This window comes from Esox lucius, chromosome 4 (genome assembly GCF_011004845.1).
Source record: "Esox lucius isolate fEsoLuc1 chromosome 4, fEsoLuc1.pri, whole genome shotgun sequence".
NCBI classification, from domain to species: domain Eukaryota; kingdom Metazoa; phylum Chordata; class Actinopteri; order Esociformes; family Esocidae; genus Esox; species Esox lucius.
Genome location: NC_047572.1, coordinates 33,902,054 through 33,929,180, shown reverse-complemented (window position 1 = coordinate 33,929,180; position 27,127 = coordinate 33,902,054). Strand labels below are relative to the sequence as shown.

Genomic DNA, 27,127 nt, shown 5'->3' with positions numbered 1-27,127 from the left:
CTGACAACATGGTAATATAGAGATGTTGATAATTGTGTGTGCGTGTGTGTTAAAACAACATCTGGCGTAATCACAGCCAATGATGACAGAGAGTGGCTGCTCTGGTAGTTAATTAAAACAATCAGTTGGCTACAAAAGTAAAGGTGAATGTCTCCCTGCAGAGTAGAATCAGAAACATAATGTATTCTGATGGATTACTGAATTTAACCTAACATGCTTCATAACATGCTTCATAACATGCTTCATAACATGCTTCATCATCTGACACCGGAAGTAAGAATGCACTCATTAGCTTTTTGCTCTTTTAGGGCAACATTGATTGTCAATAGTTTTTATGCTAGATTGGTCGATCATTAGCCAATACCAATCTATCTTTATTTATTTTTCTATACACTTTGTGGGTTGGCAGATTTTTGGCAGTTTTAGTAATATTGCGCTCCTCCACCTTCCGTTTGAGGATGCCCCACAGATGCTCAATAGGGTTAAGGTCTGGAAACATGCCTGGCCAGTCCATCACCTTTACCCTCAGCTTCTTTAGCAAGGCAGTTGTCATCTTGGAGGTGTGTTTGGGGTCGTTATCATGTTGGAATACTGCCCTGCGGCCCAGTCTCTGAAGGGAGGGGATCATGCTCTGCTTCAGTATGTCACAGTACATGTTGGCATTCATGGTTCCCTCAATGAACTGTAGCTCCCCAGTGCCGGCAGCACTCATACAGCCCCAGACCATGACACTCCCACCACCATGCTTGACTGTAGGAAAGACACACTTGTCTTTGTACCTCTCACCTGGTTGCCGCCACACACGCTTGACACCATCTGAACCAAATACGGTCTTGGTCTTATCAGACCACAGCACATGGTTCCAGTAATCCATGTCCTTAGTGTGCTTGTCTTCAGCAAACTGTTTGTGGGCTATCTTGTGCATCATCTTTAGAAGAGGCTTGATTCTGGGATGACAGCCATGCAGAACAATTTGATGCAGTGTGTGGCGTATGGTCTGAGCACTGACAGGCTGACCCCCCACCCCTTCAATATCTGCAGCAATGCTGGCAGCACTCATACATCTATTTCCCAAAGACAACCCCTGGATATGACGCTGAGCACGTGCACTCAACTTCTTTGGTCGACCATGGCGAGGCCTGTTCTGAGTTGAACCCGTCCTGTTAAACCGCTGTATGGTCTTGGCCACCGTGCTGCAGCTCAGTTTCAGGGTCTTGGCAAACTTCTTATAGCCTAGGCCATCTTTATGTAGAGCAACATTTCTTTTTTTCAGATCCTCAGAGAGTTCTTTGCCATGAGGTGCTATATTGAATTTCCAGTGACCAGTATAAGGGAGTGTGAGAGTGATAACACCAAATTTAACACACCTGCTCCCCATTCACACCTGAGACCTTGTCACACTAAGTCACATGACACCAGGGAGGGAAAATGGCTAATTGGGCCCAATATGGACATTTTAACTTAGGAGTGTATTCACTTTTGTTGCCAGCGGTTTAGACATTAATGGCTGTATGTTTAGTTATTTTCAGGAGACAGCAAATGTACACTGTTATACAAGCTGTAAACTCACTACTTTACATTGTAGCAAAGTGTCATTTCCTCAATGTTGTCACATGAAAAGATATAATCAAATATTAGCAAAAATGTGAGGGATGTACTCACTTTTGTGAGATACTGTGTGTGTGTGTGTGTGTGTTTGTGTGATATCACAAATACAAGAAACTCCTCTGAAAACACAAGTCATGTATTACTCTGGAGGCAAATCAATATTAATATTACAGCCAAAAATAGGACCTGATTTTCTAAATAAATAATAAGCCTGTCTGTTCAATATTGCTATCCTGGATAGATCTCTGCATCCAAAACAAAAACTCCTTGGCGCTCATTTAAGTTTTTTACTCCCGCAACCTAAAGCTGCTGGAAAACATGGTCCTGACGCACGTCTACAGGGCCATGAACATAAATCAGTCTACAGGGCCGTGAACATAAATCAGTCTACAGGGCCGTGAACATAAATCAGTCTACAGGGCCGTGAACATAAATCAGTCTACAGGGCCGTGAACATAAATCAGTCTACAGGGCCGTGAACAAAAATCAGTCTACAGGGCCGTGAACAAAAATCAGTCTACAGGGCCGTGAACATAAATCAGTCTACAGGGCCGTGAACATAAATCAGTCTACAGGGCCGTGAACATAAATCAGTCTACAGTCACACATTTGTAGTAATATTTGTAACTGTAACAATCAGTAACCTAAAGAAATTAGACATTTGAACCAAAACAGCAGTTTATAGACAGTGCATAAGCCAACATCACTATGCATGTTTGACTGACAAACATTTATGTCAAAAAAGCTAAATGTCAACTCTGTTTCTAAAAAGGTTGGGACGCTGTGTGAAATGTAAAGAGAAACAGATGCAGTGACGCGCAAACCCTATATTCAATAGAAAATAGTACCATGAAAACTTATCAAATGTTGAAACTGAGAAATGTTACTGTTTCTTGGAAAATACATGCTCACTTTGAATTTGATGGCAGCAACATGTTGCAAAAAACCTGGGACAGGGGCTACAAAAGACTGGAAAAGTTGTGTAATGCCAGAAAAACAAGGAACCAGGCAAGCCCAGTCAATAGAAACTGTTGCCATTTTGAGATTCGAACCCTTGTCACCCACGTGAAAGGCTGTGTTGTTAACCACAACACCACAGAGCTGTACCGGGTGTCAGTATAGCCTTGTCTCTATCCTGAAGAAATCCTCTTTTGCCACTGGCTGTTTTAATAGTTAATTTGCCATTTGTGAATGAAATTGATACAGTTAAACTGACTAACGTTTCTTACCAAGTTTACCTCCACCACAAATAGCGTCTATGTATGGCGTTTGCCACTGGCCGTTTTAACAGTGTATTAGCCAGTAATACGCATTACCGGTATCTACTAACTTACTGGAATAGAATTGAGCAATTGCTAGCGAGTCTGCCAAAGCTAGTTCATTTCATGGCATAAGAAAGTATTTTTTTCTTTCATGGCAAAACAACATACTTTTTTCTTTCATTTGAAAATGACATTTATACAATGAAGGCAACATAAAGGATAAACAATATATATAGGTTTTGGAGCAACATTCTACCATCCAGACAGTGTCTTTCTCAGAGAAACCCTCGATTATTTCAGCAAGACAATGCCAGACCACATTCTGCACAGCATGGCGCCGTAGTAAAACAGTCTGGGTGCTAAACTGGCCCGCCTGCAGTCCAGACCTATCACTCACTGAAAACAATTGTCACTTTATGAAATGAAAATTACAACAAAGGAGACTGAATTGTTGAGCATCTGAAAGCCTATATCAAACATGAATGTGAAAATATTTCACCTTCAAAAATACCACAATTGGTCTCCTCAGTCCCAAAACGCTTACAGAGCGTTAAAAGAAGAGGTGATACAACACAGAGGTAAACATGCTTCTGTCCCAACTTTTTTAAAACATGTATCTGCATCAAATTCCAAATGGGCATATATTTTTCCAAAAACAATAACATTTCTCAGTTTCAACATTTGACATGTGGTCTATTGTACTACTTTCAATCAAATACAGGGATAAATGGTTTGCATATCATTCCATTCTGTGTTTATTTGCATTTTACGCAGTGTCCCTGTGTGAACTCTTTTGTAGACGGGGTTGTAACTATAATTGGTTTTCTTCACCATTTTATGCGATCAGACAACATAAATATTAACTGGAGACAGAACAGGTTTGACCAGACATCCATCTTATTAACAATATCCATATCTCACAGGTGGTAGAGCTGCAGACGTGTTAAATGAGCCAATGGAGGGCAGATGGGCCCATCTCTGGGGCCCATCTCTGGGGCGGCCATTACAAAGGGAGATCAACTGATTTCGAATGTTAGGCACATATTTGACGGTTCCAAAGGGGCTGTTCCAAAGGCTTGGTGACCAATCGGTGCATCACAAATTGGGGGAGTTGTTTTGGTTTGCTTACCACATTTCTGGGGTCTGCGTTTAGTCTTCCACCTGCGTTCCCATGCCAACATGTCCGCTCCGTCACCTGCAAATGCTGTGGGCACGGAAACGTACCCCCACACACACACACAGAATTAAGGCCATATCAGTCCCATTCCACATATCATTACATTCTTCAGAATTCTTAAGTGGTACCGGCCCAGTGCACCGGCCCCACTGGCGGTGTTACAGCAGCAATTACAATTCTGAAACACTGGTCCAACACACCTTTGCAGCTTCCAGTATCCGCCGGCTGTTATCACTCCTGCTGACAGTCCACGTGGCTGTCCTCAGGTTGGGGCTCAGCTGGGGGAGGGATCCGGAAAATATCAGCAATATATGAAGCAGCCTTTCTCAATTACACTCACCTAAAGGATTATTAGGAACACCTGTTCAATTTCTCATTAATGCAATTATCTAATCAACCAATCACATGGCAGTTGCTTCAATGCATTTAGGGGTGTGGTCCTGGTCAAGACAATCTCCTGAACTCCAAACTGAATGTCAGAATGGGAAAGAAAGGTGATTTAAGCAATTTTGAGCGTGGTATGGTTGTTGGTGCCAGACGGGCCGGTCTTAGTATTTCACAATCTGCTCAGTTACTGGGATTTTCACGCACAACCATTTCTAGGGTTTACAAAGAATGGTGTGAAAAGGGAAAAACATCCAGTATGCGGCAGTCCTGGGGGCGAAAATGCCTTGTTGATGCTAGAGGTCAGAGGAGAATGGGCCGACAGATTCAAGCTGATAGAAGAGCAACTTTGACTGAAATAACCACTCGTTACAACCGAGGTATACAGCAAAGCATTTGTGAAGCCACAACACGCACAACCTTGAGGCGGATGGGCTACAACAGCAGAAGACCCCACCGGGTACCACTCATCTCCACTACAAATAGGAAAAAGAGGCTACAATTTGCACAAGCTCGCCAAAATTGGACAGTTGAAGACTGGAAGAATGTTGCCTGGTCTGATGAGTCTCGATTTCTGTTGAGACATTCAGATGGTAGAGTCAGAATTTACCACTGTGCAGGCTGGTGGTGGTGTAATGGTGTGGGGGATGTTTTCTTGGCACACTTTAGGCCCCTTAGTGCCAATTGGGCATTGTTTAAATGCCACGGCCTACCTGAGCATTGTTTCTGACCATGTCCTTCCCTTTATGACCACCATGTACCCATCCACTGATGGCTACTTCCAGGAGGATAATGCACCATGTCACAAAGCTCGAATCATTTCAAATTGGTTTCTTGAACATGACAATGAGTTCACTGTACTGAAATGGCCCCCACAGTCACCAGATCTCAACCCAATAGAGCATCTTTGGGATGTGGTGGAACGGGAGCTTCGTGCCCTGGATGTGCATCCCACAAATCTCCATCAACTGCAAGATGCTATCCTATCAATATGGGCCAACATTTCTAAAGAATGCTTTCAGCACCTTGTTGAATCAATGCCATGTAGAATAAAGGCAGTTCTGAAGGCGAAAGGGGGTCAAACACAGTATTAGTATGGTGTTCCTAATAATCCTTTAGGTGAGTGTATATGAGAAGGCCCGGGAAACAATGGAACTCTTCCAGGGGAGAATGCTTGCATTGAAAAATCAATATGGACCAACACTTTATTATAAACACTTTAATACAATATCTATGATTCAAGCTACCATAACACACTGAACTGTTATAACCTGGTCTACCAAGGAAATCCCAAATTTCAAGGCAGATGGGGCCAAACAGAAAACAGGTACGTGTTCCTGAGAGTTATCTTTAACTGAAGAACTAATAACAGATAAACACTCCAACCATTTTAAAGGCAGAGTCAGATTCATAGCAGTAAAATAGAAGGCACTCCTGTTACCACGGCTAAATAGTGGACATCGCTGGTTCCTTGACTTGGGGAGGATTCTCATGCTGTTCATCAAAAAAAACGATTTAATTGCTAGTCCAAATAGTTTTCCAGGCATATACCATAGCATGTATTTAATGAAACCATGGCAGATAGCAGGACAGTGCCCTGTTAAAGGTTAAGGGTAAATAAATGGACGCTTCCTGTTTAAATGTGCACAAATAAATCAGAATAATAGCCAAATGTCATATAGCCACATTACAGCTGTTTGGAGTATCTTACTTCAATGATGAATTGGCCTGCGCTTGAAATTAGGTCACCCATCTATTTATCAACAAGTCACTCTACATAGAAGCATCTCTTAAGTTACTTAAACAGAAATTAGATCATAGGACATGGATATCTGTAAAGTACAATTTTGTGGCAACAATCATAGGACAGCGACTTCCAAAATGCGGAACATGTGAGCAATGTTCCCAGCTCCATGGAAAACATTTTAGAATTGCAGGAAACTTGCTTAAAAATGTCAAATATTACTATCAACTACTTCACATTTTTTTTTGTAGAATTTGAGAAGTTGTCTGTTACACCACATAACCCTAACCCGGTTATAAAGACAGGGAAGGGGCTCTAAAACGTGTGAATCCTGTGAGGTGACGGGATGTTTTCTGTGTCCTAATCAACTAAATTGCCGTCTCCCTTAAATGACAAACTTGTGCCAACCATCTGATTCCATTTTTAGGAATTATTTACACCCAGTAGCCTGTTTGTTATAGCCAACCCCCCATTGATAACAATGTATTGCTCTTACAAAACCACATGACTACAAATCACTTGCCATGTAATGCAGAAAGAGACATCTCTTCAAACAGCCACGACCATGTGACTAACTGCCTTTAGGAGCAATCCATTTGTGAATGGGGGAGGGTGAACTGATAGTGGCAGTAGAGTATATTTAACTTTATTTAAACATTAGTAAACAATAAACAGTCACATGACAAACATTTAAACAGGCATTGGACACTTGGCCCATCTACCTCCTCTTCCTCTGTCTCGACATTTCCACCTTCTGGACACCTCTGAACCATGATGAATAGAAGGGTCTCATTTGTTTCAGTGTGAATTCATGACACAGACAGCCAGAGTGCACTAGAAACACCGTCAGCCCACTGAGCGGGTTTCTCCATCTGATGCAGGTTTCACTTTTGGCTTTACAGAAATTTGCACCAAAGCCTATAGTTTACTAGCACTTCACCCTGGTGGTATAACTACCGGAACCAGATTTTTTAATGATTCGCTGTGAGGATCTGGACACATCATTGTCCATATGAAGCAGTTTTTTTTTACAGCAGAATAATTACTGTTATATTGATTTCAATCGACTATATCAGGAAAGATGCTGGGACTAAGTAATAACTGATTTTGCCAGATAACTGATCTGGAGAACCTATATTCACTTGAGTTATTGATTTGGAGAACATATATTCTGGCTAGTTAATGACTTGGAGAAAATTTATTCTCACCAGCGTGAAAACAATAACATTTGCAACTTGCATTGGGCAGACAGGCTAAATCTCTGCATCATAGCAGAAGTAATGGCTAAGATACCACAAGGCGTCTTAAAAACTCAGCTCTGCAGAGTTTCACATGCAGCCAATATCAGTCGGTCCAAGGGTGGCCTGGCCTCTGTTATCTCATGGGACATATCGTGCCCTGTCACTGTAAACACGACTTACTCACTTGCATCCAGAACCAACACAGCTAGCTATGTAACGTTAGATAAGGTGTGCCTTCAATCCAGCTATCTGACCAGCTAACAACAAAACATATTCAATATTTAACCTATTTATATCAATTTCTATATAAAACCTATTTTTTTATATATATTATACTCCAACTATTCAACAGACTCTTAATCTCCAAAATTCCATTGTGTAATTAAATCACACAGATTGTTGCAGACAAATCGAATTGTACATAGGTAGAGGCTTAGATGAGCAAATATCAAATAGGAAAACGTCCGTGGTTAGAATAAATACTTTTTAAAGTATAAATTGAAGCGCCCAAGGGGATTGTGGTTGTACAGGATAAATACATTAATATGTTTAGTAATGAAATTGATAGGTACCATGTTATAAGAACATTTTTATTTTACTTTTTATGTTATAGGAACAGAAATTGAAGATTTGGGTCATAACACGATGTTACTAAAATATTTGACCATATCGGTAGACAAATGGATGGCGCAGTAAACACTTTCACTTTCACAATTAGGCCACTGGCTGAAATTATACAACAACTGTGGAATGCATCTTTAACTAATTACTTGTCTTGAGTTAGTCAATTTAGTGGGTGTCTAAGTCACTTTCAACTACATTTTCCAGGTTCCTGCTATCGCGAGCAAACCAAGTTCACTACCCAAAAAAGCAACAAAACAGACAGCTATGACAAGCATATGCTAACATAACGTTTATTTATCTGCCAGAACTATAAGTTGACGTTACCAAACACACTGTCAAGTCTAGCTGGTAACTGCAGCCTAGTTAACTTTATACTTTGATCTGTCCTTGTTTTGTGTTGAGTAAGACACTCAGAACAGTGTGTCCTTCTTTAGCTCTCCAGGTGAAATACTCACCAAATACGTAGTCTGTTGTTTCCGTTGCTTGCCGTGAAGTTTGTCATTTCCTCTCCAAATATGATGCGAACTTGCCTGTTGAAGTAAAAGTGCACATTTTCGTCTTTGAAAGTGAAATCCACATTTCACCGGGACTAACAACGCCGCCATCTTGCTATAGGAAGGCGGGTTCAATAATGAACAAAGTTGCGTAATTTCCGATTCGAAAGACCCTTCCCTTCAACGTCATTCATGTATTTCACAGTAAAATAAAATGATAATGACTATTTTTGTCAACGCTTCATAACTATTAATATTTATATAATTAAAAAAATATTACAATCTTAATTTTTGTAATTCGGTTTATTTAAGGCGTCTACTAATGTGATTGACAAGATATCCAACCAATCACATATTTGGGACCTTGTTAGGAGTTGATTTCCTCCAAACCACGCGGAGGACGTCAACATTGTTGCACGTATGCCTCGTTGTCAGAACATTTTAGAAAAAAATTGTTTTCAGTAATATACAGGAACTACTGTAACATGCCTTGCCAAAACCAGCCGTTAAATAACCTTACTACAGGCCAAGAACACAACTTAACGAAGCATGTTCGGTTCGCCGCGAACAGGAACAGTAGCGGTCCGGAGGTACCGAGCGCTGGAGCGCTTGATGACGTTAGGAAACTGTGTGTGAACGTGCCAAATGGGGGTGGGCTCGGACCCGAGGTGTTAAACCTTGGACCTCAACTGAGACTGCTTCCCCTTAACAATCAGATACTAGAATTACAGACCATCATCAGAGACAAGTGAGTGGTGTCGATTAACTCTTTCTATTTGGCTACACCGTTTGTTTGTGCGTGTCAACTAGGTTGGGAGATATATTGTGGCTCCATGCTTTGCAGGTCAACCAGCAGAGGGGATTTTGTGTTCTGTGCTGACCGCCTGGTAAGATCCACTCATAAGCGAACAGCTTATTAATTACTTCAATGCTGTGCAATGAAGTAATTCATTGCACAGCAGTCACCACTAGGGTTGGTTTAGATTAGATTCAACTTTTCTAGTCATTGAACAGTACAAGTACAGTACAACGAAATGCTGTAAGCCTCTACACAGGAATGCAAATAGAAGGCAGAAAATGTAGAACTGCAAATAGAAAGCAGAAATTATACGTTTATGTATATTACAAGTGGAATGTGCAGTAAAGGCAAATGCAGTGCAAATGGCTATACTAAATGTGCAATTAAGGCAAACAGGACAGAAAGTTTACTAGTATTAGGTATAGTGTATGTTACAAGTGGAATGTGCAGTAAAGGCAAATGGCTATACTAAATGTGCAATTAAGGCAAACAGGACAGAAAGTTTACTAGTATTAGGTATAGTGTATGTTACAAGTGGAATGTGCAGTAAAGGCAAATGGCTATACTAAATGTGCAATTAAGGCAAACAGAGGACAGAAAGTTTACTAGTATTAGGTATAGTGTATGTTACAAGTGGGATAAGATTTTTTCAGGTAAAAATGGCAATTTCTACTCCCCAAATGGTCCGATCTACTTTAACATTCATGCTGATATACGGCTGGTCCAGTCCACTCTAACTTGTTTGATATCTGTCCTCAGATCAGACTAGTGGTGGAGGAAGGACTCAACCAGCTGCCCTACTCTGAGTGCACTGTGACCACTCCTACAGGTACCCTGACCTGTCTCCACTACACCCTGACCCCTGACCTGTCTCCACTACACCCTGACCCCTGACCTGTCTCCACTACACCCTGACCTGTCTCCACTACACCCTGACCTGTCTCCACTACACCCTGACCTGTCTCCACTACACCCTGTCCCCTGACCTGTCTCCACTACACCCTGTCCCCTGACCTGTCTCCACTATACCCTGACCTGTCTCCACTATACCCTGACCCCTGACCTGTCTCCACTATACCCTGACCTGTCTCCACTATACCCTGACCCCTGTCTTATCTCCACCACACCCTGACCCCTGACCGGTCTCCACTACACCCTGACCCGTCTCCACTACACCCTGACCCGTCTCCACTACACCCTGACCCGTCTCCACTACACCCTGACCCGTCTCCACTATACCCTGACCCCTGACCTGTCTCCACTATACCCTGACCCCTGTCTTATCTCCACCACACCCTGACCCCTGACCGGTCTCCACTACACCCTGACCTGTCTCCACTACACCCTGACCTGTCTCCACTACACCCTGACCCCTGACCTGTCTCCACTACACCCTGACCCATGACCTGTCTCCACTACACCCTGACCTGTCTCCACTACACCCTGACCTGTCTCCACTACACCCTGACCTGTCTCCACTACACCCTGACCCCTGACCTGTCTCCACTACACCCTGTCCCCTGACCTGTCTCCATCACACCCTGACCCCTGACCTGTCTCCACTACACCCTGTCCCCTGACCTGTCTCCACTACACCCTGTCCCCTGACCTGTCTCCATCACACCCTGACCCCTGACCTGTCTCCACTACACCCTGTCCCCTGACCTGTCTCCATCACACCCTGACCTGTCTCCATCACACCCTGACCCCTGACCTGTCTCCACTACACCCTGTCCCCTGACCTGTCTCCATCACACCCTGACCTGTCTCCATCACACCCTGACCCCTGTCCTGTCTCCACTACACCCCATCGACCCAAGCCGCTGTTGCTGAGGACGTGTTTCTCTTTTTTCAGGACACTTGTATGAGGGTGTGAAGTTTGAGAGGGGTAACTGTGGCGTCAGCATCATGAGAAGTGGTGAGTGTTGGCGACATCTCAGATGTCTTCATACTGAAAATGTGGTCCAGGCTCAACACTGCTGGTGCTGTTTGGCCCCCCAGGTGAGGCGATGGAGCAGGGCCTGAGGGACTGCTGTAGATCCATCCGCATTGGAAAGATCTTGATCCAGAGTGATGAGGAGACCCAGAAGGCCAAAGTTTACTATGCCAAGTTCCCTCCAGACATCAGTAGAAGGAAGGTCCTCCTAATGTACCCTATCCTGAGTGAGTAATTTCCACTAAAGAAGTCTCATTCGATGAAGTGATTGTTTTTTGTTCCTTTCAATATGTGTTGAGTTTAGACCTAGTGTAGAAAACCTAGTGGATGGATTCCCCACCTTACAACCTGCCATACTCATGAAGACATGTCATGTCTGGGCTGTTGCAACACCGTTGAGACATCTCCCTGCTTGTGCCATCACATCCATGAGATTTACCCAGAATGCTTTAGCCAATCTGGTGTTGCACCTTCCCATGTTTTGCCATGTAAGATGCTCCCCCAATCACTCCAGACCTTATTCCTTAATGCAGGGGCGTATGTTTCATTATACATGAGTGGGACATGTCCTCCCCACTTTTTGAAAATGGCATTTTGTCCCCCTCACTCACTTTTTATCAACACAACTATTTATTATAAGAAAAGTTCTAACTCTTTATAACGTTGCAGTGCCAGTACGGTAAGCAATTGCATAATTCGAATCAGACTGGTTTTAGGACCACACACAGGCACTTCGCTTTGAGGTAGTTGCTGGTCTGGTTACGGTAGTAGAGGCTATGGCTGCCTGCCTCATTAAGGTTTGGTAACCTAGCTGACATTACCTCGAGCTAATTACTGTACCTCCAATGACGTATGAATGAGGTAGATATTTGTAGGTTCAGAGTGTTTTTCTAAAACCGGTAAGGTGTGGTTAGGCTAACGTTATATATGAATGACAGTTGCAAAATATGTATCAGCTTGCTGGCTAACGTTATATATGAATGACAGTTGCAAAATATGTATCAGCTTGCTGGCTAACGTTATATATGAATGACAGTTGCAAAATATGTATCAGCTTGCTGGCTAACGTTATATATGAATGACAGTTGCAAAATATGTATCAGCTTGCTGGCTAACGTTATATATGAATGACAGTTGCAAAATATGTATCAGCTTGCTGGCTAACGTTATATATGAATGACAGTTGCAAAATATGTATCAGCTTGCTGGCTAACGTTATATATGAATGACAGTTGCAAAATATGTATCAGCTTGCTGGCTAACGTTATTTCACTAGCTAACAAACAGTCTACATTACAGTAGGTTCGCCTCTCTCACAGTTGGCACCGTGGGACACCAGCCAAGTAAAGACTGAAGTTAGACAAACAAGTGTTTTTTTTTAAGACAAAGACAAAGTGAGTGGTACAGCTAGTAAGCTATGAGACATTAGAAGATATAGCTATCTGACTAGCTTAATAGTTGATTTCTTAAAAAGTTGGCTAACGTTGTAGTTCCCTACATAAGTAGTTGCATTTAACATTTCAACATAATGTGGGTCTTCCATATCAAACAATGCCACCTGGTTGTGCAGGCGTCAGTGTAGATCAAGTTAGTCATGTTATATGTCCTGCATTTTAGCAGGATCAGATGGTGACCGTGAGAAGTACCTTGTCACAGCTGGATCAGACAGCCAGGGAGAAAAGGTCAACGTGTAGCTGAGGTGAAATGTTGTCTTTAAAGGTGGATAACTTAAATACTATTAGTTATGTTGTGTGTTGACCATATCTTGAATGTTCATATTTATTAGCAGAACCAGGATGTTGAGTCAACCAGTGTAGTCATGCAAGAGTGGTGGAGCTTGGGAGGTGAGGTTGTGCAGTACAGGCAAAATGTAGATCACATTATATCAGCCACACACACTGAAATACAGAGGTCTGTAGTAGCTCTTCACTAAGAGCACACATCACAGACAATATCTTAACAATGTAATATTAAATGAAATGGCTGAAAGCTGTCTTTTGAGTGTTTTTTGTAGCAGAATCAACAAGATGTTTTTTTGTAATTTTATTTTATATTGTGTGTTTCTATGTGGTTATCATAGACCCCAGGATTGGCTTTCCATGCATATATACCGCCTCACAATTTTTCATCCCGAGGGGGGTCCATGTAAGGACAGCTTGCACCCCGGCCCGGCGTCACCACACTACACCAGTGTTCGTCCCCCTCACATTTGAAATCCAACCGCCGCCCCTGCCATCATGTACCTATATTTGAATTTGAGACTAGCTTTCGTTGGGAAGGCCGATAATGTTGGGCTCATTGCTGAGAGGATGCAAATGAACGTTGACCCAGGGTAAGACATGTATAACGGGCCAGGAGCTAAATCCTGGACATTACGTTGATACATGTTTGTGTTAGCATAGATGTTTGTTTGTGTTTCCAGGTTCGGGGAACACTGTGATTGAGGCGGTGAAGGTGTTGATAGAACACGGCCTCCAGCCCAAACACATCATCCTCCTCTCTCTCTTCTCCACTCCACATGGTAGGTTGACTTCATCCCTCCCCACACATTATCCTTTCCTCAATAAAATCCATTTCATTTTACAAAGCCTTTTTTACATCACAATTTGAGAGGAACCAGGCTCTGAAGGTTGGTCAGTCCTCTTCTGGCTATGTCTGGTGATGACTAAAAGAGTACATTAAATGTTTTGGGCCACATGAATGGTTTTGCATGTTCAGAGGAACAGCGAGTCAGTAAATGTATCTGGGCTGCATTTAACTTATCTTCATCCCAGTCCCAGTCTCATCCTCTTAACTCTTTCTCCACCTGTTCTGTGCTCCTCCAGGATCCAAGGCCATCCTCCAGGAGTTCCCAGACATCACCCTGCTCTCCACAGAGCTACACCCCGTGGCCCCAACACACTTTGGACAGAAGTACTTTGGCACAGAATGACAGCAGTTTGATGCCATAAGACGAGCTCTAGCGTGTATTTTCACTGATACAGATGTGGTGTTTTAACATTTGAAACAACAAGATGTCTGTGGTTCTATTTTATCTCCACCTCCCCAAGATGTCCTCCCCATGGTCAAGCAGGGTTCTGATAAATGCTGAAAACACTACCTTCCATACAGCTCCTTAAGGTTGGCTACACAACTAACCCAAACCCACCTGTCCTCAAGTTGCTCCCAACACACTTCTAAAAGTCACTTGACCCTGTTTTAGACTTCTCCACCAGTCACCATCAGTCTGAGGTTTGTGTGTGCTGCCTGGTCTTTTTCGGGAGGGGAGGCACTGCTTTGATTCAATGGGTTACAGTCTGTTGTCAGTATTCTAAATTGGGACTTCTTATGTATGATCATGGGATGTCTTTAGGATCTAGAGATACTATACCACATGAACATATATGAGTTTAGTTTTTTACAGATATTCACAATCATGTAAAACTCAGGGGAATTGTATTCGTTTTACTTTGGTTTAAAAACTTTGCATGGAATGATAAAAGCTAATAAAAAAAAAAAAAGCTAACAACCCTTTGGAGTTATTGCTTGATGACTGAAATCATTAGTTACATGTTTCAGTCTAACACTTCTTCCATTTCACTCTTATATTTGTGGAAATGATGGGTGTTGTACAAAACAGTTATCAGGGACTGGATCTCTAACCCATAAACAGGTGTTGCATCCAGCAGGCAGGTTTAGCACTGTGTTAAAGTTGACTACATTATTTTTAACTGGCCAACAAGGTATCTCAAAACTAAATTACATATATGGCACAAGCAGCAATGAGATTCTTCATGTAAAATAGTTTTAAAAACACAATGCTTTATCTGCCTTCCAAATGAACACTAGTATAAACATTTTACAGAAGAGACAATTTGTGGACCATGCTCCAAGCTGCCTTGCTGATAACATCAAAAGGCTTCAGATGAGCGTTCTATTTCAGAAGTCTGTTACCACCATCTCTAGATGAAGTGGCTGGTCAGTTTGCCCCAACCTAGACCTACAGAACCCCCTGCCCGAGAGTTGCTTTACCTACGGCCCATCAGTTTCTGGGACCAATCAGATGACTGCCTGCAAGAGAAACCTTGTGATGGTCAGATTCACACTCTTGCAGAGAATTGTTGACCGTGTTTGTGCCGTTTTGCTGGAGGTAGGAGGTAGGCTATCTAGGCAAATTAACTCATTTGATAATCAGAATGATCAGTGTATTTATTAATAAGCTGCACAGGGTTTGGTTTGTACAGGGTTCGGCAGAAATACCCACACAACCATACATAAAAACAATGGTAGAACAATAAATAAACACGCAAGAACACGAACTCAACAGTCAAACACACACACACCCAATCATTCCACACAACTCAGATTTACAAGACATGATTGTAAATGAAACTTGATAAACAGAACATTTAAAATGTATTTGGTCTGTACAGAGTAGAAGTGTCTCTTGATGATTTGAAAACAGTATTGGTGATGGTTTCCTGAAATACAGTAAATAACCTTTTATACTAACGTCTTATTGGGCTCTATCGTGCAGAACTCAGTTTAATCTGTCTGGAAACCACCCAAAAAATACTTTTTTTATTTGGATATTTTACAAACATCTTAAAGTTGTAATTTACAACAATATAATAAATAGTGGTAGATAATAATAACAAATTAAAAGAGGATCCTATCTGGCAGACAAGCGAAGGGTCATTACTGAGGCTAGTCATTTAGATACAGGTCTGCTCAGACGGACTAAAATAGGGCTCAACAATAAATCTATTGTTTTTCTGCATTTTTAAGTTGTTTTTGTTACATTATGGTGGTAATAGGCTGTATTTTACATTTTTCAGAATCAGTTTCAAATATGCAGCATGACATTAGAACGGCCACAAATGATTTTTGTTTCAATTAATGGTTTAAACCAACTTTATCCATTTGTCTACCTACAGGCCCTCATTGTGGAGGGAATAGGCTGTGGTTTGGGATGCTATGGAGGGAATAGGCTGTGGTTTGGGAAGGTATGGAGGGAATAGGCTGTGGTTTGGGATGCTATGGAGGGAATAGGCTGTGGTTTGGGATGCTATGGAGGGAATAGGTTGTGGTTTGGGATGCTGTGAAGGGAATAGGTTGTGGTTTGGGTGAATCACAACCACATTACAGTATAGGCAGCTAAACCACGACCCAAAGAATCACATTCTGTAGACTCAAAACACAACTTCTGATTTTCTCTCTTTAAAAAAGAATAGGAGAGATGAAATATGAGAGGAAGAACAGGAAAGAATCAAAGGGAGAGAATGAGTCCACAGTGCTAGAAATGCATTTCCTCTCAACAATCCTTTAGTCGGATAGAATATAACACTAGTTGACTTCTGATCCCCTGACATTGTCCTCCTTGGTGAAATGAAACTAGACATGACATTCAACCGTTAAGGACATATATATAAGGACATATTATATATATATAATATAAAGGTGATGTGTAAGAAGGTTTTGGCGCCATACTGAGTTCTTCAGAGTGTCTGATGACGGATCCACTAAGTAGGGAAGACTTCTGTCAGTTTCATCCAGTCAAGGTTACCTTAGTAACAGTGTGGTTGATTATCACACCTCACAACACGAACTGTACGTGATGCTTCATCCCCTACTCCTCTTCCTCTCCCATCTCTATGGTAACTGAGAGATCTCTTTCTCCTCCTGGAAACATACAGCGTTATATTCAAGGATGTCTTTGTGGTTGGAGAACCAAACATAGTTCAACAATCGATATTGTACAGACAACACGTTCTACCAACGTGAACCATTTTGTCCTGCAGTATCATGTCTGAGCACCAGGGGGTAGCAGAGACCACCACTCAGAAACAATTCAGTCAGACTGGAAATAGGTTAGTAAACACAGCGTAGAGGGAATCACAAAGCACCTCAGTGCTATGCATTCATCAGAGTTTCTTGTGTTGCTGACAAAACTCTGTGTGACTTTTAGAGATAAACCCATCAATTTCAAGACAATTGTGACTAATGATGTTATTTATGAAACAGAACTATTAAACATTTTACTTAAGAGGAGTTTAGTCTTTGTGCCAGATGAATCAATTCTCAGACATGAAAACATTTATATACAGGTGCTGGTCATAAAATTAGAATATCTTCAAAAAGTTGATTTATTTCAGTAATTCCATTCAAAGAGTGAAACTTGTATAATGTATACATTCATTCCACACAGACTGATATATTTTAAGTGTTTATGTATTTTAATTTTGATGATTAGAACTGACAACTAATGAAAACCCCAAATTCAGTATCTCCGAAAATTAGAATATTGTGAAAAGGTTCAATATTAAAGACACCTGGTGCCACACTCTAATCAGCTAATTAACTCAAAACACCTGCAAAGGCCTTTAAATGGTTTCTTAGTCTAGTTCTGTGGGCTACACAATCATGAGGAAGACTGACTGACTTTACTGCTGTCCAAAAGACGACCATTGACATCTTGCACAAGGAGGGCAAGACACAAAAGGTCATAGCTAAAGAGGCTGGCTGTTCACAGAGCTCTGTTTCCAAGCACATTAATAGAGAGGCGAAGGGAAGGAAAAGATGTGGTAGAAAAAAAGTGTACAAGCAATAGGGATAACCGCACCCTGGAGAGGATTGTGAAACAAAACCCATTCAAAAATGTGGGGGAGATTCACAAAGAGTGGACTGCAGCTGGAGTGAGTGCTTCAAGAACCACCACGCACAGACGCAAGACATGGGTTTCAGCTGTCGCATTCCTTGTGTCAAGTCACTCTTGAACAAGACACAGCGTCAGAAGCGTCTCGCCTGGGCTAAAGACAGAAAGGACTGGACTGCTGCTGAGTGGTCCAAAGTTATGTTCTCTGATGAAAGTCAATTCAGCATTTCCTTTGGAAATCAAGGTCCCAGAGTCTGGAGGAAGAGAGGAGAGGCACAGAATCCACGTTGCTTGAAGTCCAGTGTAAAGTTTCCACAGTCAGTGATGGTTTGGGGTGCCATGTCATCTGCTGGTGTTGGTCCACAGTGTTTTCTGAGGTCCAAGGTCATGCAGCCGTCTACCAGGAAGCTTTAGAGCACCTCATGCTTCCTGCTGCTGACCAACTTTATGGAGATGCAGATTTCATTTTCCAACAGGACTTGGCACCTGCACACAGTGCCAAATCTACCAGTGCCTGGTTTAAGGACCATGGCATCCCTGTTCTTAACTGGCCAGCAAACTCGCCTGACCTTAACCCTATAGAAAATCTATGGGGTATTGTGAAGAGGAAGGCGATACGCCAGACCCAACAATGCAGAAGAGCTGAAGGCCACTATCAGAGCAACCTGGGCTCTCATAACACCTGAGCAGTGCCACAGACTGATTGACTCCATGCCACGCCGCATTGCTGCAGTAATTCAGGCAAAAGGAGCCCCAACTAAGTATTGAGTGCTGTACATGCTCATACCTTTCATGTTCATACTTTTCAGTTGGCCAACATTTCTAAAAAAAAATTTTTTGTATTGGTCTTAAGTAATATGTAATTTTCGGAGATACTGAATTTGGGGTTTTCATTATTTGTCAGTTATAATCATCACAATTAAAAGAAATAAACATCTGAAATATATCCGTCTGTGTGTAATGAATGAATATAATATACAAGTTGCACTTTTTGAATGGAATTACTGAAATTAATTTTATGTCCAGCACCTCTATATTTAACTCAATGGAAGGGGTCACTGGAGTGTAGTTAGCGTAATTAGCTCCACACCCTCGATCATTTTAACTCGCTCAGCTCTGGGACTCTTGAGCAAATGGTGGCGGCGCCTGGGAATGTGTAACTGAAGGTAGAGGGGGAGGATTCATTGAGCTATATTCATCCTGTTCAGTTTGACTCACCCATGTTCTCATCATCAGACTCCTCCTCATCCTCTTCCTCCCACTTCTCATTGGCTAGCAAAGAGGTAGAAGACTCATTCAGACTCCTGACGGGGAAGTAGTGGCCATCTCCCTGGCTACAGAAAACATGTGAAACAAAACAACTTTATTAACACTGCCCATAACACAACACCTGTTTTAGTGCTCTGCAGAGCTAGGGACTAGGGTATATGGTGTAGGGGTTAGGGACTAGGGTATATGGTGTAGGATATGAGGGTTAGGGACTAGGGTATATGGTGTAGGGGTTAGGGTATATGGTGTAGGATATGAGAGTTAGGGACTAGGGAATATGGTGTAGGGTATCTGGGTTAGGGAGTAGGGTTTAGGGGCTAGAGTATATGGTGTAGGGGTTAGGGACTAGGGAATATGGTGTAAGGTTATGTGGGTTTGGGACTAGGGTATATGGTGTAGGATATGAGGGTTAGGGACTAAGGTATATGGTGTAGGGTTTCTGGGTTAGGGAGTAGGGTTTAGGGGCTAGAGTATATGGTGTAGGGGTTAGGGACTAGGGAATATGGTGTAAGGTTATGTGGGTTTGGGACTAGGGTATATGGTGTAGGGGTTAGGGACTAGGGAATATGGTGTATGGTATCTGGGTTAGGGAGTAGGGGTTAGGGCCTAGGGTATATGGTGTAGGGGTTAGAGACTAGGGTATATGGTGTAGGATATGAGAGTTAGGGACTAGGGTATATGGTGTAGGATATGAGGGTTAGGGACTAGGGTATATGGTGTAGGGGTTAGGGACTAGGGAGTAGGTTATATACAGTAGGAGTTAGGGTATATGGGTTAGGGAGCATATGGTCATACCTGGTACAGACTGGTATGAACCAGAGTCTCTTGTCCTCTCCAAACACCTGCTGCAAGTTCCTCTTGATCCCCATGTTGAATCCATTACGATCTGGTCCTGTAGTGAAGACTGGGGCTGAGAAGGCCTCTGGATGAGGAGAGAGGAATATTAGGACTGGTCTTGGTACTCTATAAAACCTACTACCAGACTGGTCTTGGTACTCTATAAAACCTACTACCAGACTGGTCTTGGTACTCTATAAAACCTACAATCAGACTGGTCTTGGTACTCTATAAAACCTACTACCAGACTGGTCTTGGTACTCTATAAAACCTACTACCAGACTGGTCTTGGTACTCTATAAAACCTACAATCAGACTGGTCTTGGTACTCTATAAAACCTACAATCAGACTGGTCTTGGTACTGTATACAACCTACTACCAGACTGGTCTTGGTACTGTATAAAACCTACTACCAGACTGGTCTTGGTACTCTATAAAACCTACTACCAGACTGGTCTTGGTACTGTATAAAACCTACTACCAGACTGGTCTTGGTACTCTATAAAACCTACAATCAGACTGGTCTTGGTACTGTATACAACCTACTACCAGACTGGTCTTGGTACTGTATAAAACCTACAATCAGACTGGTCTTGGTACTGTATAAAAACCTACAATCAGACTGGTCTTGGTACTCTATAAAACCTACTACCAGACTGGTCTTGGTACTCTATAAAACCTACAATCAGACTGGTCTTGGTACTGTATAAAACCTACTACCAGACTGGTCTTGGTACTCTATAAAACCTACAATCAGACTGGTCTTGGTACTCTATAAAACCTACTACCAGACTGGTCTTGGTACTGTATACAACCTACTACCAGACTGGTCTTGGTACTGTATAAAACCTACTACCAGACTGGTCTTGGTACTGTATAAAACCTACTGCCAGACTGATCTTGGTACTGTATAAAACCTACTGCCAGACTGGTCTTGGTACTGTATAAAACCTACTGCCAGACTGATCTTGGTACTGTATAAAACCTACTGCCAGACTGGTCTTGGTACTGTATAAAACCTACTGCCAGACTGATCTTGGTACTGTATAAAACCTACTGCCAGACTGGTCTTGGTACTGTATAAAACCTACTGCCAGACTGGTCTTGGTACTCTATAAAACCTACTACCAGACTGGTCTTGGTACTCTATAAAACCTACTACCAGACTGGTCTTGGTACTCTATAAAACCTACTACCAGACTGGTCTTGGTACTGTATAAAACCTACTACCAGACTGGTCTTGGTACTGTATAAAACCTACAACCAGACTGATCTTGGTACTGTATAAAACCTACTGCCAGACTGATCTTGGTACTGTATAAAACCTACTGCCAGACTGGTCTTGGTACTGTATAAAACCTACTGCCAGACTGATCTTGGTACTGTATAAAACCTACTGCCAGACTGGTCTTGGTACTGTATAAAACCTACTGCCAGACTGATCTTGGTACTGTATAAAACCTACTGCCAGACTGGTCTTGGTACTCTATAAAACCTACTACCAGACTGGTCTTGGTACTCTATAAAACCTACTACCAGACTGGTCTTGGTACTGTATAAAACCTACTACCAGACTGGTCTTGGTACTGTATAAAACCTACTACCAGACTGGTCTTGGTACTGTATACTTCATCGTTCAGAGTCAGAAATGTGTTGGCACAGGATGAATATGGAGTAATGTAAACATTGCTATAGCAGCTTTGAGTGAATCCTGTCCAAGTGTTAATACTTTCCGATGAGTGTAGATCAGTTCTTTATCTAGTGTTAATACCTAGCGTAGATCAGTTCTTTATCTAGTGTTAATACCTAGTGTAGATCAGTTCTTTATGTAGTGTTAATACCTAGCGTAGATCAGTTCTTTATCTAGTGTTAATACCTAGCGTTGATCAGTTCTTTATGTAGTGTTAATACCTAGCGTAGATCAGTTCTTTATCTAGTGTTAATACCTAGCGTAGATCTGTTCTTTATCTAGTGTTAATACCTAGCGTAGATCTGTTCTTTATCTAGTGTTAATACCTAGCGTAGATCTGTTCTTTATGTAGTGTTAATACCTAGCATAGATCTGTTCTTTATCTAGTGTTAATACCTGTGTAGATCAGTTCTTTATCTAGTGTTAATACCTAGCGTAGATCAGTTATTTATCTAGTGTTAATACCTAGCGTAGATCTGTTCTTTATCTAGTGTTAATACCTAGCGTAGATCAGTTCTTTATCTAGTGTTAATACCTAGCGTAGATCTGTTCTTTTTGTAGTGTTAATACCTAGCGTAGATCTGTTCTTTATCTAGTGTTAATACCTGTGTAGATCAGTTCTTTATCTAGTGTTAATACCTACTGTAGATCAGTTCTTTATTTAGTGTTAATACCTAGCATAGATCAGTTCTTTATCTAGTGTTAATACCTAGCGTAGATCTGTTCTTTATGTAGTGTTAATACCTAGCATAGATCTGTTCTTTATCTAGTGTTAATACCTGTGTAGATCAGTTCTTTATCTAGTGTTAATACCTAGCGTAGATCAGTTATTTATCTAGTGTTAATACCTAGCGTAGATCTGTTCTTTATCTAGTGTTAATACCTAGCGTAGATCAGTTCTTTATGTAGTGTTAATACCTAGCATAGATCTGTTCTTTATCTAGTGTTAATACCTGTGTAGATCAGTTCTTTATCTAGTGTTAATACCTAGCGTAGATCAGTTATTTATCTAGTGTTAATACCTAGCGTAGATCTGTTCTTTATCTAGTGTTAATACCTAGCGTAGATCAGTTCTTTATGTAGTGTTAATACCTAGCATAGATCTGTTCTTTATCTAGTGTTAATACCTGTGTAGATCAGTTCTTTATCTAGTGTTAATACCTAGCGTAGATCAGTTATTTATCTAGTGTTAATACCTACTGTAGATCAGTTCTTTATTTAGTGTTAATACCTAGCATAGATCAGTTCTTTGTTTAGTGTTAATACCTAGCGTAGATCAGTTCTTTGTTTAGTGTTAATACCTAGCGTAGATCTGTTCTTGGCAACCAGCCAGCAGTGGTACCCAAACAGGAACATGAGACTGACAAAGAACATCAATGCCACGAACATCAGGAACAGAACGTGGAACTTTGCACTCCCGTTGGGCAGGTCCCCCTGTAAAGGAACAGAGACAGATGGAACCAGCACCACAGGTAGAACCATCGACAAGGACATTAGAACTACAGATCTAGAACAATGAGGTTGCAAAATGAACATGGGGGGACATGAGAAGCAGAACTCCAACTGTAGAACCGTAGGGGAGGCAGAAGAGAGGAACCTTTGGCGTTTCACAACACAGCATGCATGTGCCTTGTGATGATTCTGTTGTTGCTGTGTCTCACACCACTAAGTTGCTGTGGCGACGCCAGCATGCTGTGTGATCTGGCTGAATCAGCGGGCCTTTGGGCAAAAAAAATCCCATCATGTGGTAATTCAACTTCCAGACTCGCGTCACATGGCGCTCCAGAGAGATATTCCCCCTAGGTACAGATCTAGGATCTACTTCAGATCCCCAATCCTAACCTTAAATATTAGTTGGGACAATGCAAAACAGACCCAAAATCTGAAGCAACTTCCCCAAACATGAATCAACCGTAAAGTGTCTCACCACCCAGAACTTGATGAAGTATCTGAAAACGGAGGCAGCGATGAAGACACAGTAGACCATGGAGTAGGACAGGAAGAGGAGGAAGAACTTGTAGTTGGAGAACCCCACACAGTTATTCACCCTGGAGGGACAGAGAGACAGATCTCAAATCTGTAGTCATTGAAGTGACAATAATATAAAGGGGTGGCAGATAGCCTAGAGATTAGAGCATCTAATCAGTAACAGAAAGAATGCTACATCAAATCCTAGAGCTGACAGTTAACCCTAATCGCACAATCCTGGCATTCCAAGCACCGTGTCCTACAAAAACTAAGCACCGTGCCCTACCAACTAAGCAGCGTGCCCTACCAACTAAGCAGCGTGCCCTACCAACTAAGCAGCGTGCCCTACCAACTAAGCAGCGTGCCCTACCAACTAAGCAGCGTGCCCTACCAACTAAGCAGCGTGCCCTACCAACTAAGCAGCGTGCCCTACCAACTAAGCAGCGTGCCCTACCAACTAAGCAGCGTGCCCTACCAACTAAGCAGCGTGCCCTACCAACTAAGCAGCGTGCCCTACCAACTAAGCAGCGTGCCCTACCAACTAAGCACCGTGCCCTACCAACTTAGCACCGTGCTCTACCAAATAAGCACCGTGCCCTACCAAATAAGCACCATGCTCTACCAAATAAGCACCATGCTCTACCAAATAAGCACCATGCTCTACCAAATAAGCACCATGCTCTACCAACTGAGCCACACGGGACTCTCAAAAGTAGTGCATTAAGTTGTGAGCTGCATCAATAGTGACAAGACAGTATTTCATACTCACCAAGGACAGTGGTGATCCATCTTCAGGACACACCTGCAACAGACCACACAGAGGTTAGGCTTCAACAGACTTCAAGCCATGACTAACTGTAATTTCAGTAATGATATTACAGTTTGTCAGGGCTTCACAAGCTTCTCCTCGTCACCAGCAATCTCGAAATGTTATTGTAGCCTTGAACTCAGGGCTTGATAATTAGATGACAACTTGATTCAGGCTTTCTAGCTTCAGAGTTCATCAAATACCTTTAATGTCTGGCCCAAGAGGGCTCTGAGAAAACACTGATTTGGACTCCCTTGTGTCTGTTACCCTGTTGGGACTAAAATGAAGTATTTGAGGAAAAGCTGTTTTCCGGAGTGACTTAGAGTAAGGAGTGCATTCACATTCATACTGGCCCCACACGGAAATCAAACTCACAGCTATGGTGTTGAACGTACCATGCTTCACCAACCAGTCATAAAAAGACGACCAAAAACGAAGACAACCAAGACTTACGCTTCACAGACCGAGCAGTGGTGACTGCGGTCCGGCTTCAGGACTTGGCAGCGGTCACAGAACCTGATAGCTGAGGGCGGGAGGATTTAGATAGTGAGTCATATGACCGTCACCACAGGTTCAAAACTGTACTAAACTTAATGAAATACTCTCAAAGCCACTGTTCTCAGAAATAGGGGATTTGACAAAATACCCCCCCCCCCACCTCCAGACGTAGCTCTAGTAAAGATGGGGAGTTTCTTAGCGATATCCACTAGGATCTGTTTCTGAACATCAGGCCTCTCCTCCATCTCATAGCGCTCTTTATCAGAATATGACAGCTGGAACTGCAAACAATATTTTAAGACATTATTAATGGTTACAAGCATGTTATTTTTCATTACTGGTTATAAGCAATTATAAGCAATTTTGATAGCTGGTTTGGCTCTGAGAATAATACAGACATACTGCTGTTCTTAAGATTGGAAAGACCACTGTGGCTTAAAAGCCAATCACGATGTACCTTCTTGCAGGGAGATGCAGGTGGAGTGAAGATGGACTTCCAATAGGTCCAGGAGAACATCAAAAAGCACACATGGAACACCACTAAGTAGGCCACTGGACACAGACAAGTAGATAATTTTTTTACTTGAACATACAAATCAAATATACATCCGAATATGATTACAAAGTTCTGAGAAATCATTGACACAAAAATACCTATTTTTCCAAACAAGGAGGCTGGCCTTTCACACTGACATATAGCGATGCATAGCTAGCTCCTTTGTTCTTGACTTTTGTGCACCTGCAATCTGAAGGGCACGTGTTGCCAGCCAAAACACAGGGGCCAGACTGCTGAATATTGGTAAAGGCAGCTTGCACTTGTAATGAGGCTGTTCAATTGTAATGCAATGGGCTGATACATAAGCAGGTTGGCAGCAAAAGCCTGCTTTATGTAACGGTCAAATGAGCAACTTATTTCCACCCCCCTCTGGGGCGTGCACGGGCAGATGCATGCACGCACGCAGACAGAAACCCACATGCAGACAGACAGACACACAGACGCAGACAGACAGACAGGCAGACACACACACACACGCATAGACAGGCAGACACACACACACAGACAAATGCACACACACACACAGACAGACAGACACACACACACACACACAGACAGACAGACACACACACACACAGAGACAGACAGACAGACAGACAGACAGACAGACAGACACACACACGCAGGCAGGCAGGCAGACACACACACACACACACACAGAGACACACACACACGCAGGCAGACAGACAGACAGACACACAGATAGACCAGGCAAACAGACAGACAACACACTTATTATGGCAAATAGTTGAAAACTCACCTTTCTCCAGCGTGTTCTTGATTGTAACTGTAGAACACAAATGAAAGGTTGTGTATTGACATACAAACAGTTGATCTGGTCATGTAAAAAAGTAAAAGTAATGGATTTAGGGTTGATAGGTCTATCACAGCAGTCTACTAGCACTGTAGTTTGACTACTCTCAACTGAGCTCACTCACGGGTGGCAAGAAAATTACAATAAAACAGGGATTATTTGGCAGAGTGACTTTAGCAAACTTTAGCCACAGACTCAGTATTAAATATCTGGCAATGGCAATCATATCGTAAGGTTATCCAGCTAGGTAGCTAACTAGCTATGTAGTTGGCCCTATATCGTTATCACAACATTCAGAGTTAATACATATGTACTGTATGCTAACGGATTTTCTAGTAATTGTATAGATTTGGTGAATGCAGCTACTGTAGCTAACTAACACTAGTAGTTCATTTTCGTTATCAAACACAGTAAACAACAAATAATGGGTACGCATAATATCTTTGTAAATGACAGCTACATCAAATGCATTTAAAAGGATATCCCGGGGGGGACAAACACTTCCTGGTTAGCATTCTAGCCAGGTAGTATTTGCTCGGTTTAAGGGCTTTTTACATTGGGCTGTGCCAATTGCTAATGCGTGAGTGTTGCGGACAATACCCTGAAAACATAACCATATACTTACATAAACATAGCTCAAATACATAGGCGTAGTATGACCAGAGGACCACGGAGGTGATTATGAGGACAGGTATCCAAGAAAACACCCGGGCACAGAACCGCAGACCTCGGGAAAGAGCCATCGTCCATCCGGCCGTCCGGCTGGCACCACGATCATCTTCT

General features: G+C 42.2%; 3 protein-coding genes across 3 annotated transcripts in view; 1 reads left to right on the top strand and 2 right to left on the bottom strand.

Annotated features, from left to right (window-relative positions):
• Nucleotides 1-8,645, bottom strand: part of abcb7 (ATP-binding cassette, sub-family B (MDR/TAP), member 7) — a 35,218-nt gene extending 26,573 nt beyond the window's left edge. The window contains exons 1-3 of the mRNA XM_013133689.3: nucleotides 8,496-8,645; nucleotides 4,248-4,325; nucleotides 4,000-4,074 (exon numbers count right to left, since the gene is read on the bottom strand). Of these exons, the coding sequence (XP_012989143.1) occupies nucleotides 4,000-4,074; nucleotides 4,248-4,325; nucleotides 8,496-8,645 (303 nt within the window). The remainder of the gene's footprint in view (nucleotides 1-3,999; nucleotides 4,075-4,247; nucleotides 4,326-8,495) is intronic.
• A 277-nt stretch (nucleotides 8,646-8,922) lies between these two features.
• Nucleotides 8,923-14,753, top strand: LOC105030080 (uracil phosphoribosyltransferase homolog). Its single transcript, NM_001304111.1, is given in 7 exon segments — nucleotides 8,923-9,282; nucleotides 9,379-9,421; nucleotides 10,093-10,162; nucleotides 11,189-11,251; nucleotides 11,335-11,496; nucleotides 13,692-13,790; nucleotides 14,095-14,753. Coding segments are annotated over 7 exon segments (807 nt in total). The 5' UTR covers nucleotides 8,923-9,019; the 3' UTR covers nucleotides 14,202-14,753.
• Nucleotides 14,754-15,428: 675 nt separating this feature from the next.
• zdhhc15b (zinc finger DHHC-type palmitoyltransferase 15b) lies at nucleotides 15,429-27,127 on the bottom strand. The gene is made up of 11 exons (XM_013133698.4): nucleotides 26,970-27,127; nucleotides 26,291-26,317; nucleotides 25,432-25,526; nucleotides 25,135-25,255; nucleotides 24,930-24,999; nucleotides 24,438-24,470; nucleotides 23,628-23,748; nucleotides 23,002-23,134; nucleotides 19,968-20,094; nucleotides 19,122-19,237; nucleotides 15,429-16,930 (listed from the first exon to the last, which is right to left on the bottom strand). Exons 1-11 carry the CDS (start codon nucleotides 27,085-27,087, stop codon nucleotides 16,878-16,880), a joined length of 1,014 nt encoding a protein of 337 aa, XP_012989152.2. The 5' UTR covers nucleotides 27,088-27,127; the 3' UTR covers nucleotides 15,429-16,877.

Bases quoted from the DNA above. Each gene is read 5' to 3' on its own strand.
- zdhhc15b (XM_013133698.4), bottom strand. From the start codon at position 27,087: ATGGCTCTTTCCCGAGGTCTGCGGTTCTGTGCCCGGGTGTTTTCTTGG. The intron at 26,318-26,969 runs GTAAGTATATGG...TGTGTTCTACAG, and splicing joins TGTATTTGAGCTATGTTTAT to TTACAATCAAGAACACGCTG. The intron at 23,749-24,437 runs GTGAGTATGAAA...CTGTCCCTCCAG, and splicing joins ATGGATCACCACTGTCCTTG to GGTGAATAACTGTGTGGGGT.